At 46.4% G+C, this 15,364-nt stretch overlaps 1 protein-coding gene across 1 annotated transcript in view; it reads right to left on the bottom strand.

Annotated features, from left to right (window-relative positions):
* LOC139541982 (general transcription factor 3C polypeptide 1) overlaps window positions 1–15,364 on the bottom strand; it is a 77,302-nt gene that overhangs the window by 58,085 nt on the left and 3,853 nt on the right. Inside the window, 7 exon segments of the mRNA XM_071346937.1 lie at window positions 1,843–2,347; window positions 2,584–2,699; window positions 2,840–3,019; window positions 6,509–6,632; window positions 9,159–9,255; window positions 9,699–9,842; window positions 10,427–10,603. Coding sequence (XP_071203038.1) covers window positions 1,843–2,347; window positions 2,584–2,699; window positions 2,840–3,019; window positions 6,509–6,632; window positions 9,159–9,255; window positions 9,699–9,842; window positions 10,427–10,603 — 1,343 coding nt within the window.

The following is a 15,364-nucleotide window of genomic DNA, read 5'->3' on the forward strand; positions in this document are numbered from 1 at the left end:
GGTCTGAATTCTTAAGTAAATGTGATATTTCATTTTTATTTTTTTTGCAGAAATGTCTAAATACCTGTTTTTGCTTTGTCATTATGGAGTGTTGTGTGTAGACTGATGAGGGATTTTTTTTATTTATTATTATTTTAGAATAAGGCTGTAAAATGCAGGAAAAGTGAAGGGGTCTGAATACTTTCCAAATGCACTGTAAATGGAGATGAAATCTTAAGTGAGCATTAGTTAGATTGAACCCCTACAGGATGCTAAGGGATAGGGAATGGGTGTTAGGGTGGGTGTAGAGTGAGGAGGTACCAGGAAGTAGAGTTCGGTCAGTATTTAAGGTGTTGGGTACTTACTCGTGATGGGTGCAGAGTGATGAGGTACCAGGAAGTAGAGTTCGGTCAGTATTTAAGGTGTTGGGTACTTACTCGTGATGGGTGCAGAGTGATGAGGTACCAGGAAGTAGAGTTAGGTCAGTATTTAAGGTGTTGGGTACTTACTCGTGATGGGTGCAGAGTGATGCGGTACCAGGAAGTAGAGTTCGGTCAGTATTTAAGGTGTTGGGTACTTACTCGTGATGGGTGCAGACTGACGAGGTACCAGGAAGTAGAGTTCGGTCAGTATTTAAGGTGTTGGGTACTTACTCGTGATGGGTGTAGAGTGATGAGGTACCAGGAAGTGGAGTTCGGTCAGTATTTAAGGTGTTGGGTACTTACTCGTGATGGGTGCAGACTGACGAGGTACCAGGAAGTAGAGTTCGGTCAGTATTTAAGGTGTTGGGTACTTACTCGTGATGGGTGCAGAGTGATGCGGTACCAGGAAGTAGAGTTCGGTCAGTATTTAAGGTGTTGGGTACTTACTTGTGATGAGGTACCAGGAAGTAGAGTTAGGTCAGTATTTAAGGTGTTGGGTACTTATTTGTGATGGGTGCAGACTGACGAGGTACCAGGAAGTAGAGTTCGGTCAGTATTTAAGGTGTTGGGTACTTATTTGTGATGGGTGTAGAGTGATGAGGTACCAGGAAGTAGAGTTAGGTCAGTATTTAAGGTGTTGGGTACTTACTCGTGATGGGTGCAGGGTGATGAGGTACCAGGAAGTAGAGTTAGGTCAGTATTTAAGGTGTTGGGTACTTACTCGTGATGGGTGCAGGGTGATGAGGTACCAGGAAGTAGAGTTCGGTCAGTATTTAAGGTGTTGGGTACTTACTCGTGATGGGTGCAGGGTGATGAGGTACCAGGAAGTAGAGTTCGGTCAGTATTTAAGGTGTTGGGTACTTATTTGTGATGGGTGCAGGGTGATGAGGTACCAGGAAGTAGAGTTAGGTCAGTATTTAAGGTGTTGGGTACTTACTCGTGATGGGTGCAGAGTGACGAGGTACCAGGAAGTAGAGTTCGGTCAGTATTTAAGGTGTTGGGTACTTACTCGTGATGGGTGCAGGGTGAAGAGGTACCAGGAAGTAGAGTTCGGTCAGTATTTAAGGTGTTGGGTACTTATTTGTGATGGGTGCAGAGTGATGAGGTACCAGGAAGTAGAGTTTGGTCAGTATTTAAGGTGTTGGGTACTTACTCGTGATGGGTGCAGAGTGATGAGGTAACAGGAAGTTGAGTTCGGACAGTATTTAAGGTGTTGGGTACTTACTCGTGATGGGTGTAGAGTGATGAGGTACCAGGAAGTAGAGTTTGGTCAGTATTTAAGGTGTTGGGTACTTACTCGTGATGGGTGCAGAGTGACGAGGAACCAGGAAGTTGAGTTCGGTCAGTATTTAAGGTGTTGGGTACTTACTCGTGATGGGTGCAGACTGACGAGGTACCAGGAAGTAGAGTTCAGTCAGTATTTAAGGTGTTGGGTACTTACTCGTGATGGGTGCAGAGTGATGAGGTAACAGGAAGTTGAGTTCGGACTGCTTCAGGAGAGACTTTTTGCCCACTTTCTTTTCTTTTGCATTTTTCTTCTTCGCTCCCTTCTTCCCTTTCTTCTTGACTTCCCAGTCTTGGTCTTCCTCATCCCTCTCTCTCTCCTCCTCCTCCTCTCCCTCAGTGTCTCCCAGAGGTTCCAGAAGCGATGGTGTTTTTGGGGTAGGCCGAGTCTTTGGGGTAGCTGGTGTTTTTGGGGTAGGCAGAGTCTTTGGGGTAGCTGGTGTTTTTGGGGTGGGCAGAGTCTTTGGGGTAGCTGGTGTTTTTGCGGTGGGCTGTGCTGGGGTTTTGGGGACCCCCTCTCCTTCCCCTCCTCCCCCTCCAGCGCGAAGCCTGTCTGATCGCTCCTGCTCTTTAACTAGATGTTGAAGCAGATCGGACTCATCGACATGCATATGTCCGAGGTACTTAGTGGTCCTCTGACGACCCTCGTCTTCCATGAACCCCTGAGGGACGGACGGACACAAGGAAAAACACACACAATTGTCTATTTCATATTTATTTATTTTTTAAACATGGGAAAACTTACATATACACGGCAAACAGACACAGCGCAATAAGCGTTGACATGACGACAGAAAAATGACAGATCAATGATGATCTATGACAAAACAATGGTGACATTACAGTAGATGACATATCTGTGAATATATTTATTGAATGTGTATACACAGACTTTTACCTTGATCATGTCTGTCCTCTCCAGCAGTCGGCAGATCATACGAGACTCCAGATTGCCGATGCACATCCTCGCGCGCATTGCACTCTGAGAGATGCCCTTGGTCCCGCAGGACACGACTAGATCCGCCAATCACAAAGCAGAGAGTAAGACATTCGACCAATCACAAATGGAACCGTTTCCTGCCTTAAAAAAGGAAAATATATCTATTTCTACACCAATATTTTGGCCAATAAGAAAAGAGCAAACCAGAACGTACTGATCCCATAGGCCTGTGAGAGGAGGTCTCTCTCCATGATCCGCCCCTCTGTGGGGACGGTCTTCCTATTTGCTCCTCCCCCATCATCGTCGTCGTTATCATCGTCATCCTCAGCCTCGACCACCTCCTTCCTCACGTAGGGTTTGATTAGCTTCAGACAGCGAGCCACCACCTTGGTGCCTAGAGGAGAGGAGACGAGGGGTTAGGGAACAAGGCGGCCTCAGTGAGGACAAGGAGAGTAAGGAAGGGGGAGTTAGTGAGGAAGGGAACAGGGTGTCAGACAGAACAAAGGGCGTAGTGTATAGGGCGTAGTGTATAGGGCGTAGTGTATAGGGCGTAGTGTCTAGGAGAACCAGCCATCAGACTGGGTGATTATATCTGAGTTAGTGTCTAGGAGAACCAGCCGTCAGACTGGGTGATTATATCTGAGTTAGTGTCTAGGAGAACCAGCCGTCAGACTGGGTGATTATATCTGAGTTAGTGTATAGGAGAACCAGCCATCAGACTGGGTGATTATATCTGAGTTAGTGTATAGGAGAACCAGCCATCAGACTGGGTGATTATATCTGAGTTAGTGTATAGGAGAACCAGCCATCAGACTGGGTGATTATATCTGAGGTAGTGTATAGGAGAACCAGCCATCAGACTGGGTGATTATATCTGAGTTAGTGTCTAGGAGAACCAGCCATCAGACTGGGTGATTATATCTGAGTTAGTGTATAGGAGAACCAGCCATCAGACTGGGTGATTATATCTGAGTTAGTGTATAGGAGAACCAGCCATCAGACTGGGTGATTATATCTGAGTTAGTGTATAGGAGAACCAGCCATCAGACTGGGTGATTATATCTGAGTTAGTGTATAGGAGAACCAGCCATCAGACTGGGTGATTATATCTGAGTTAGTGTATAGGAGAACCAGCCATTAGACTGGGTGATTATATCTGAGTTAGTGTATAGGAGAACCAGCCGTCAGACTGGGTGATTATATCTGAGTTAGTGTCTAGGAGAACCTGTCATCAGACTGGGTGATTATATCTGAGGTAGTGTATAGGGGAACCAGCCATCAGACTGGGTGATTATATCTGAGTTAGTGTATAGGAGAACCAGCCATCAGACTGGGTGATTATATCTGAGTTAGTGTCTAGGAGAACCAGCCATCAGACTGGGTGATTATATCTGAGTTAGTGTCAAGGAGAACCAGCCATCAGACTGGGTGATTATATCTGAGTTAGTGTCAAGGAGAACCAGAAATCAGACTGGGTGATTATATCTGAGTTAGTGTATAGGAGAACCAGCCATCAGACTGGGTGATTATATCTGAGGTAGTGTATAGGAGAACCAGCCATCAGACTGGGTGATTATATCTGAGTTAGTGTATAGGAGAACCAGCCATCAGACTGGGTGATTATATCTGAGTTAGTGTCTAGGAGAACCAGCCATCAGACTGGGTGATTATATCTGAGTTAGTGTCTAGGAGAACCAGCCATCAGACTGGGTGATTATATCTGAGTTAGTGTCTAGGAGAACCAGCCATCAGACTGGGTGATTATATCTGAGTTAGTGTCTAGGAGAACCAGCCATCAGACTGGGTGATTATATCTGAGTTAGTGTATAGGAGAACCAGCCATCAGACTGGGTGATTATATCTGAGTTAGTGTATAGGAGAACCAGCCATCAGACTGGGTGATTATATCTGAGTTAGTGTATAGGAGAACCAGCCATCAGACTGGGTGATTATATCTGAGTTAGTGTATAGGAGAACCAGCCGTCAGACTGGGTGATTATATCTGAGTTAGTGTATAGGAGAACCAGCCATCAGACTGGGTGATTATATCTGAGTTAGTGTATAGGAGAACCAGCCATCAGACTGGGTGATTATATCTGAGTTAGTGTCTAGGAGAACCAGCCATCAGACTGGGTGATTATATCTGAGTTAGTGTATAGGAGAACCAGCCATCAGACTGGGTGATTATATCTGAGTTAGTGTCTAGGAGAACCAGCCATCAGACTGGGTGATTATATCTGAGTTAGTGTATAGGAGAACCAGCCATCAGACTGGGTGATTATATCTGAGTTAGTGTCAAGGAGAACCAGAAATCAGAATGGGTGATTATATCTGAGTTAGTGTCAAGGAGAACCAGCCATCAGACTGGGTGATTATATCTGAGTTAGTGTCTAGGAGAACCAGCCATCAGACTGGGTGATTATATCTGAGTTAGTGTATAGGAGAACCAGCCGTCAGACTGGGTGATTATATCTGAGTTAGTGTCTAGGAGAACCAGCCATCAGACTGGGTGATTATATCTGAGTTAGTGTATAGGAGAACCAGCCATCAGACTGGGTGATTATATCTGAGTTAGTGTCAAGGAGAACCAGCCATCAGACTGGGTGATTATATCTGAGTTAGTGTCTAGGAGAACCAGCCATCAGACTGGGTGATTATATCTGAGTTAGTGTCAAGGAGAACCAGCCATCAGACTGGGTGATTATATCTGAGTTAGTGTCTAGGAGAACCAGCCATCAGATTGGCTGATTATATCTGAGTTAGTGTCAAGGAGAACCAGCCATCAGACTGGGTGATTATATCTGAGTTAGTGTCTAGGAGAACCAGCCATCAGACTGGGTGATTATATCTGAGTTAGTGTATAGGAGAACCAGCCATCAGACTGGGTGATTATATCTGAGTTAGTGTCTAGGAGAACCAGCCATCAGACTGGGTGATTATATCTGAGTTAGTGTCAAGGAGAACCAGCCTTCAGACTGGGTGATTATATCTGAGTTAGTGTCAAGGAGAACCAGCCTTCAGACTGGGTGATTATATCTGAGTTAGTGTCTAGGAGAACCAGCCATCAGACTGGGTGATTATATCTGAGTTAGTGTCTAGGAGAACCAGCCATCAGACTGGGTGATTATATCTGAGTTAGTGTACAGGAGAACCAGCCATCAGACTGGGTGATTATATCTGAGGTAGTGTATAGGAGAACCAGCCATCAGACTGGGTGATTATATCTGAGTTAGTGTCAAGGAGAACCAGCCATCAGACTGGGTGATTATATCTGAGTTAGTGTCTAGGAGAACCAGCCATCAGACTGGGTGATTATATCTGAGTTAGTGTACAGGAGAACCAGCCATCAGACTGGGTGATTATATCTGAGTTAGTGTCTAGGAGAACCAGCCATCAGACTGGGTGATTATATCTGAGTTAGTGTATAGGAGAACCAGCCATCAGACTGGGTGATTATATCTGAGTTAGTGTCTAGGAGAACCAGCCATCAGACTGGGTGATTATATCTGAGTTAGTGTCTAGGAGAACCAGCCATCAGACTGGGTGATTATATCTGAGTTAGTGTATAGGATAACCAGCCATCAGACTGGGTGATTACATCTGTCAAGTTAGTATTATTACACGTGATAATTTTATTATTATTTTACACATCCCAACATCCCAACTCCCCAAAACACCCTCATAGGGTCTCAGCCAGGTTCACAGGGGTCTACTGTAGGGTTGAGGTAGTGAGGTAGTGTGTAGGGTACATACCTCTCCTGGTATCACAGGGTCCTACTGTAGGGTTGAGGTAGTGAGGTAGTGTGTAGGGTACATACCTCTCCTGGTGTCACAGGGTCCTACTGTAGGGTTGAGGTAGTGAGGTAGTGTGTAGGGTACATACCTCTCCTGGTATCACAGGGTCCTACTGTAGGGTTGAGGTGTTCAACAGGTTTAATGACCACTTGGACCAGTTTGGCAGCTTGCATGTACTGATACATACGCTTGAAGGTCTTCTCACTGATACTCTGCAGAGAGAAAACACACTGTCCTGATACACACTCTCTAACCTCACACTGTCCTGATACACACTCTCTAACCTCACACTGTCCTGATACACACTCTCTAACCACACACTGTCCTGATACACACTCTCTAACCTCACACTGTCCTGATACACACTGTCCTGATACACACTCTCTAACCTCACACTGTCCTGATACACACTCTCTAACCTCACACTGTCCTGATACACACTGTCCTGATACACACTCTCTAACCTCACACTGTCCTGATACACACTCTCTAACCTCACACTGTCCTGATACACACTCTCTAACCACACACTGTCCTGATACACACTCTCTAACCACACACTGTCCTGATACACACTCTCTAACCACACACTGTCCTGATACACTCTCTAACCTCACACACTGCCCTGATACACACTCTCTAACCTCACACTGTCCTGATACACACTCTCTAACCTCACACTGTCCTGATACACACTCTCTAACCACACACTGTCCTGATACACACTCTCTAACCACACACTGCCCTGATACACACTCTCTAACCACACACTGTCCTGATACACACTCTCTAACCACACACTGTCCTGATACACACTCTCTAACCACACACTGTCCTGATACATACTCTCTAACCACACACTGCCCTGATACACACTCTCTAACCACACACTGTCCTGATACACACTCTCTAACCACACACTGTCCTGATACACACTCTCTAACCACACACTGTCCTGATACACACTCTCTAACCTCACACTGTCCTGATACACACTCTCTAACCACACACTGTCCTGATACATACTCTCTAACCACACACTGTCCTGATACACACTCTCTAACCACACACTGTCCTGATACACACTCTCTAACCTCACACACTGTCCTGGTACACACTCTCTAACCACACACTGTCCTGATACACACTCTCTAACCACACACTGTCCCGATACACACTCTCTAACCTCACACTGCCCTGATACACACTCTCTAACCTCACACTGTCCTGATACACACTGTCCTGATACACACTGTCCTGATACACACTCTCTAACCACACACTGTCCTGATACACACTCTCTAACCACACACTGTCCTGATACACACTCTCTAACCTCACACTGTCCTGATACACACTCTCTAACCTCACACTGTCCTGATACACACTCTCTAACCACACACTGTCCTGATACACACTGTCCTGATACACACTCTCTAACCACACACTGTCCTGATACACACTGTCCTGATACACACTCTCTAACCACACACTGTCCTGATACACACTCTCTAACCTCACACTGTCCTGATACACACTCTCTAACCACACACTGTCCTGGTACACACTCTCTAACCACACACTGTCCTGATACACACTGTCCTGATACACACTCTCTAACCTCACACTGTCCTGGTACACACACTTTAACCTCACACTGTCCTGATACACACTCTCTAACCTCACACTGTCCTGATACACACTGTCCTGATACACACTGTCCTGATACACACTCTCTAACCACACACTGTCCTGATACACACTCTCTAACCACACACTGTCCTGATACACACTCTCTAACCTCACACTGTCCTGATACACACTCTCTAACCTCACACTGTCCTGATACACACTCTCTAACCACACACTGTCCTGATACACACTGTCCTGATACACACTCTCTAACCACACACTGTCCTGATACACACTGTCCTGATACACACTCTCTAACCACACACTGTCCTGATACACACTCTCTAACCTCACACTGTCCTGATACACACTCTCTAACCACACACTGTCCTGGTACACACTCTCTAACCACACACTGTCCTGATACACACTGTCCTGATACACACTCTCTAACCTCACACTGTCCTGGTACACACACTTTAACCTCACACTGTCCTGATACACACTCTCTAACCTCACACTGTCCTGATACACACTGTCCTGATACACACTCTCTAACCACACACTGTCCTGATACACACTCTCTAACCTCACACTGTCCTGATACACACTCTCTAACCACACACTGTCCTGGTACACACTCTCTAACCACACACTGTCCTGATACACACTGTCCTGATACACACTCTCTAACCACACACTGTCCTGATACACACTCTCTAACCTCACACTGTCCTGATACACACTCTCTAACCTCACACTGTCCTGGTACACACACTTTAACCTCACACTGTCCTGGTACACACTCTCTAACCTCACACTGTCCTGATACACACTGTCCTGATACACACTCTCTAACCTCACACTGTCCTGATACACACTGTCCTGATACACACTCTCTAACCTCACACTGTCCTGATACACACTCTCTAACCACACACTGTCCTGATACATACTCTCTAACCACACACTGCCCTGATACACACTCTCTAACCACACACTGTCCTGATACACACTCTCTAACCTCACACTGTCCTGGTACACATGCATAACAAGGTCCGCTCAACGATGCACTGTTGACTGGAACACACACACGGAGGTCTCACCAGTTGGTCTCGTAGTGTGATCATGGAGGCTATGTGGTTGGGCGCCTCTGACAGGAGGTTAGAGGTCAACTCCATCAGGATATCATACTTACTACGCCTGGAGAGACAGAGAGACCCAACCAAATCATGAGAAAACAAAAAGATAATTACTTGACACATTGGAAAGAATAAACAGAGAGTACACAGTGGGTATATATATATAGAGATAATATGCCAACCATTTGTACATCATTACAGTGTTGTAATGATGTACAAATGCTTAAAGTACAAAAGGGAAAATAAATAAACATAAATATGGGTTGTATTTACTAGAGGTCGACCGATTATGATTTTTCAACGCCGATACCGATTATATATAGATAATATGCCATTTGAAATGTCTGTATTCTTTTGGAACTTCTGTGAGTGTAATGTTTACTGTTCATAAACAAAAGGGAAATAAACAATAAAAATGATCTAGTTCACTTGCTGTGGAAATGTAAACATGTGTTTCCATGCCAATAAAGCCCCTTGAATCCGACAGAGTGAGTGTGTACTGACCGGTCTACGTGGAAGCGTTTGAGCAGCAGCAGTATGGAGTGTTGCTGTGCTCCGCTGGCCAGTCTGAGGACATGAGACTGCATGGTGATCAGATCATTCTGCGTCAGAGACTTCCTCAAGTAGTGCAACTTCCTCGGGTCCGTCCTGCACCAATCACAACACAGCTTATTACATAGGGTGACCAATCAGAGCAGACTATAGTGGTATTTCAGCAACTTTGCAGAGATGAGAAAGTGACAGAGCATGCTGGTACATAAACACTAAAGCGGTAGATGCAATCACTGTGGTTTTCCTGACAAGCCAGCTACTTGAATGAGCAGGACTGCAGGTCTCTCAGTAGCTAAAGAGGTAGATATGTGTTTTCCTACTTGAATGAGCAAAACTGCAGGTCTCTCAGTAGCTAAAGAGGTAGATATGTGTTTTCCTACTTGAATGAGCAGGACTGCAGGCCTCTCAGTAGCTAAAGAGGTAGATATGCGTTTTCCTACTTGAATGAGCAGGACTGCAGGCCTCTCAGTAGCTAAAGAGGTAGATATGTGTTTTCCTACTTGAATGAGCAGGACTGCAGGTCTCTCAGTAGCTAAAGAGGTAGATATGTGTTTTCCTACTTGAATGAGCAGGAGTGCAGGTCTCTCAGTAGCTAAAGAGGTAGATATGTGTTTTCCTACTTGAATGAGCAGGACTGCAGGTCTCTCAGTAGCTAAAGAGGTAGATATGTGTTTTCCTACTTGAATGAGCAGGAGTGCAGGTCTCTCTGTAGCTCTCCCTGCCAGCGGGCCCTCCCCAGCCTCTCCAGGATACAGTATGAGTGGTCAGTCAGCTTCAAGTCCGGGTCTCCTCCGTCACCTATTAACACCCTGAACCTCAACCTCTGGGAGGCCACCATTACCAGCTTCCTCCCCCACCTGGAGGAGGAGAGGTCATCATGGGTTAAGGGTTGTGTTTTAGGACCATTCTTACTATCTACCTGACTAGTTGATGACAAGTAGTGGATTGATTCTACCTGGAGGAAGAGAGGTCATCCTGGGTTAAGGCTTGTTTTAGGACCATTCTTACTATCTACCTGACTAGTTGATGACAAGTTGTGGATTGATTCTACCTGGAGGAGAGTTTATCAGTTGGGGCTATGACTTTCTGTAGTCGGCCAGCTAATGTAATGTTAACAGCCGGTCCCATATCACACCCTATCCCTCCCCCTCGGCCCTAAACCCTTGATGTAACATGCTAATGTAATGTTAACAGCCGGTCCCATATCACACCCTATCCCTCCCCCTTGGCCCTAAACCCTTGATGTAACATGCTAATGTAATGTTAACAGCCGGTCCCATATCACACCCTATCCCTCCCCCTCGGCCCTAAACCCTTGATGTAACATGCTGATGTAATGTTAACAGCCGGTCCCATATCACACCCTATCCCTCCCCCTTGGCCCTAAACCCTTGATGTAACATGCTAATGTAATGTTAACAGCCGGTCCCATATCACACCCTATCCCTCCCCCTTGGCACTAAACCCTTGATGTAACATGCTAATGTAATGTTAACAGCCGGTCCCATATCACACCCTATCCCTCCCCCTTGGCCCTAAACCCTTGATGTAACATGCTGACCACACCGCTCGCGTCAAAAAATACATTTAAACACATGTTATTCAATTATTGCACCCACGCTGCTCGCGCACCAATGAGCGTCTGCGTTGCCAAGCGCTAAAATAGAAGTCAGTTCTATTTGTGACGCTGAACGCGGTGCAAGTCCTGCCTCTCCCATCTCCTCATTGGTTTATAGAAGCAGATACCCACGTGCCATCTCCTCATTGGTTATACTCACGTGGGTGATTGAAAGATGAACTAAGTTCAGTCGGTCGTCGTGGTAACCATGAAAGTTAGATGCCAATCACTATATAAAGGCCAAAGAAGAAAAAGCCTGGAAGGAGGAGAGATGACTAGAAACGATTCGGTTGACCGTTTTATCTGTGGATTAATTGTCGGAGTTGAGGACCTTGTGCATTTCAGATAAAATAACAGCTCAATGTTTATATCCCAGGACAATTTAGCTAGCAACTGCAAGCTAGCCAGCTGAATTGCCATAAATGTTTAATGCTTTTCGACCTGTCCCCAAATAAATATAATTGGTTCAGAGTTTGTTTTGATATTTCAACCTGCGTGTTGTGATCGCGTTTGGTGTGGGGGGGGACAAAATCAATTTGGGCGCGGCCGGTTTGGGTACGATGTTAGCGTCTCTGCAGGGTCTGGATAGGTCAACAGTGGAGTAGAGGACCGAAGGGTCTGGATAGATCAACAGTGGAGTAGAGGATGTTTAGGGTCTGGACAGGTCAACAGTGGAGTAGAGGATGTTTAGGGTCTGGATAGATCAACAGTGGAGTAGAGGATGTTTAGGGTCTGGACAGGTCAACAGTGGAGTAGAGGACTGAAGGGTCTGGATAGGTCAACAGTGGAGTAGAGGATGTTTAGGGTCTGGATAGGTCAACAGTGGAGTAGAGGATGTTTAGGGTCTGGATAGGTCAACAGTGGAGTAGAGGACCGAAGGGTCTGGATAGGTCAACAGTGGAGTAGAGGATGTTTAGGGTCTGGATAGGTCAACAGTGGAGTAGAGGACTGAAGGGTCTGGATAGGTCAACAGTGGAGTAGAGGACTGAAGGGTCTGGATAGGTCAACAGTGGAGTAGAGGATGTTTAGGGTCTGGATAGGTCAACAGTGGAGTAGAGGACTGAAGGGTCTGGATAGGTCAACAGTGGAGTAGAGGACTGAAGGGTCTGGATAGGTCAACAGTGGAGTAGAGGACTGAAGGGTCTGGATAGGTCAACAGTGGAGTAGAGGATGTTTAGGGTCTGGATAGGTCAACAGTGGAGTAGAGGACCGAAGGGTCTGGATAGGTCAACAGTGGAGTAGAGGATGTTTAGGGTCTGGATAGGTCAACAGTGGAGTAGAGGATGTTTAGGGTCTGGATAGGTCAACAGTGGAGTAGAGGATGTTTAGGGTCTGGATAGGTCAACAGTGGAGTAGAGGACTGAAGGGTCTGGATAGGTCAACAGTGGAGTAGAGGACCGAAGGGTCTGGATAGGTCAACAGTGGAGTAGAGGATGTTTAGGGTCTGGATAGGTCAACAGTGGAGTAGAGGATGTTTAGGGTCTGGATAGGTCAACAGTGGAGTAGAGGATGTTTAGGGTCTGGATAGGTCAACAGTGGAGTAGAGGATGTTTAGGGTCTGGATAGGTCAACAGTGGAGTAGAGGATGTTTAGGGTCTGGATAGGTCAACAGTGGAGTAGAGGACCGAAGGGTCTGGATAGGTCAACAGTGGAGTAGAGGACTGAAGGGTCTGGATAGGTCAACAGTGGAGTAGAGGATGTTTAGGGTCTGGATAGATCAACAGTGGAGTAGAGGACTGAAGGGTCTGGATAGGTCAACAGTGGAGTAGAGGATGTTTAGGGTCTGGATAGGTCAACAGTGGAGTAGAGGATGTTTAGGGTCTGGACAGGTCAACAGTGGAGTAGAGGACTGAAGGGTCTGGATAGGTCAACAGTGGAGTAGAGGATGTTTAGGGTCTGGATAGATCAACAGTGGAGTAGAGGATGTTTAGGGTCTGGACAGGTCAACAGTGGAGTAGAGGACTGAAGGGTCTGGATAGGTCAACAGTGGAGTAGAGGATGTTTAGGGTCTGGATAGGTCAACAGTGGAGTAGAGGATGTTTAGGGTCTGGATAGGTCAACAGTGGAGTAGAGGACCGAAGGGTCTGGATAGGTCAACAGTGGAGTAGAGGATGTTTAGGGTCTGGATAGGTCAACAGTGGAGTAGAGGACTGAAGGGTCTGGATAGGTCAACAGTGGAGTAGAGGACTGAAGGGTCTGGATAGGTCAACAGTGGAGTAGAGGATGTTTAGGGTCTGGATAGGTCAACAGTGGAGTAGAGGACTGAAGGGTCTGGATAGGTCAACAGTGGAGTAGAGGACTGAAGGGTCTGGATAGATCAACAGTGGAGTAGAGGACTGAAGGGTCTGGATAGGTCAACAGTGGAGTAGAGGACTGAAGGGTCTGGATAGGTCAACAGTGGAGTAGAGGATGTTTAGGGTCTGGATAGGTCAACAGTGGAGTAGAGGACCGAAGGGTCTGGATAGGTCAACAGTGGAGTAGAGGATGTTTAGGGTCTGGATAGGTCAACAGTGGAGTAGAGGATGTTTAGGGTCTGGATAGGTCAACAGTGGAGTAGAGGATGTTTAGGGTCTGGATAGGTCAACAGTGGAGTAGAGGACTGAAGGGTCTGGATAGGTCAACAGTGGAGTAGAGGACCGAAGGGTCTGGATAGGTCAACAGTGGAGTAGAGGATGTTTAGGGTCTGGATAGGTCAACAGTGGAGTAGAGGATGTTTAGGGTCTGGATAGGTCAACAGTGGAGTAGAGGATGTTTAGGGTCTGGATAGGTCAACAGTGGAGTAGAGGATGTTTAGGGTCTGGATAGGTCAACAGTGGAGTAGAGGACCGAAGGGTCTGGATAGGTCAACAGTGGAGTAGAGGACTGAAGGGTCTGGATAGGTCAACAGTGGAGTAGAGGATGTTTAGGGTCTGGATAGGTCAACAGTGGAGTAGAGGATGTTTAGGGTCTGGATAGGTCAACAGTGGAGTAGAGGATGTTTAGGGTCTGGATAGGTCAACAGTGGAGTAGAGGATGTTTAGGGTCTGGATAGGTCAACAGTGGAGTAGAGGATGTTTAGGGTCTGGATAGGTCAACAGTGGAGTAGAGGATGTTTAGGGTCTGGATAGGTCAACAGTGGAGTAGAGGATGTTTAGGGTCTGGACAGGTCAACAGTGGAGTAGAGGATGTTTAGGGTCTGGATAGGTCAACAGTGGAGTAGAGGACCGAAGGGTCTGGATAGGTCAACAGTGGAGTAGAGGATGTTTAGGGTCTGGATAGGTCAACAGTCGAGTAGAGGACTGAAGGGTCTGGATAGGTCAACAGTGGAGTAGAGGACTGAAGGGTCTGGATAGGTCAACAGTGGAGTAGAGGATGTTTAGGGTCTGGATAGGTCAACAGTGGAGTAGAGGATGTTTAGGGTCTGGATAGGTCAACAGTGGAGTAGAGGATGTTTAGGGTCTGGATAGGTCAACAGTGGAGTAGAGGATGTTTAGGGTCTGGATAGGTCAACAGTGGAGTAGAGGATGTTTAGGGTCTGGATAGGTCAACAGTGGAGTAGAGGATGTTTAGGGTCTGGATAGGTCAACAGTGGAGTAGAGGACTGAAGGGTCTGGATAGGTCAACAGTGGAGTAGAGGATGTTTAGGGTCTGGATAGGTCGACAGTGGAGTAGAGGATGTTTAGGGTCTGGATAGATCAACAGTGGAGTAGAGGACTGAAGGGTCTGGATAGGTCAACAGTGGAGTAGAGGATGTTTAGGGTCTGGATAGGTCAACAGTGGAGTAGAGGATGTTTAGGGTCTGGATAGATCAACAGTGGAGTAGAGGATGTTTAGGGTCTGGATAGGTCAACAGTGGAGTAGAGGACCGAAGGGTCTGGATAGGTTAACAGTGGAGTAGAGGATGTTTAGGGTCTGGATAGGTTAACAGTGGAGTAGAGGATGTTTAGGGTCTGGATAGGTCAACAGTGGAGTAGAGGACCGAAGGGTCTTGATAGGTCAACAGTGGAGTAGAGGACCGAAG

This window comes from Salvelinus alpinus, chromosome 2, assembly GCF_045679555.1.
Source record: "Salvelinus alpinus chromosome 2, SLU_Salpinus.1, whole genome shotgun sequence".
In the NCBI taxonomy this organism is placed as follows: Eukaryota; Metazoa; Chordata; class Actinopteri; order Salmoniformes; family Salmonidae; genus Salvelinus; species Salvelinus alpinus.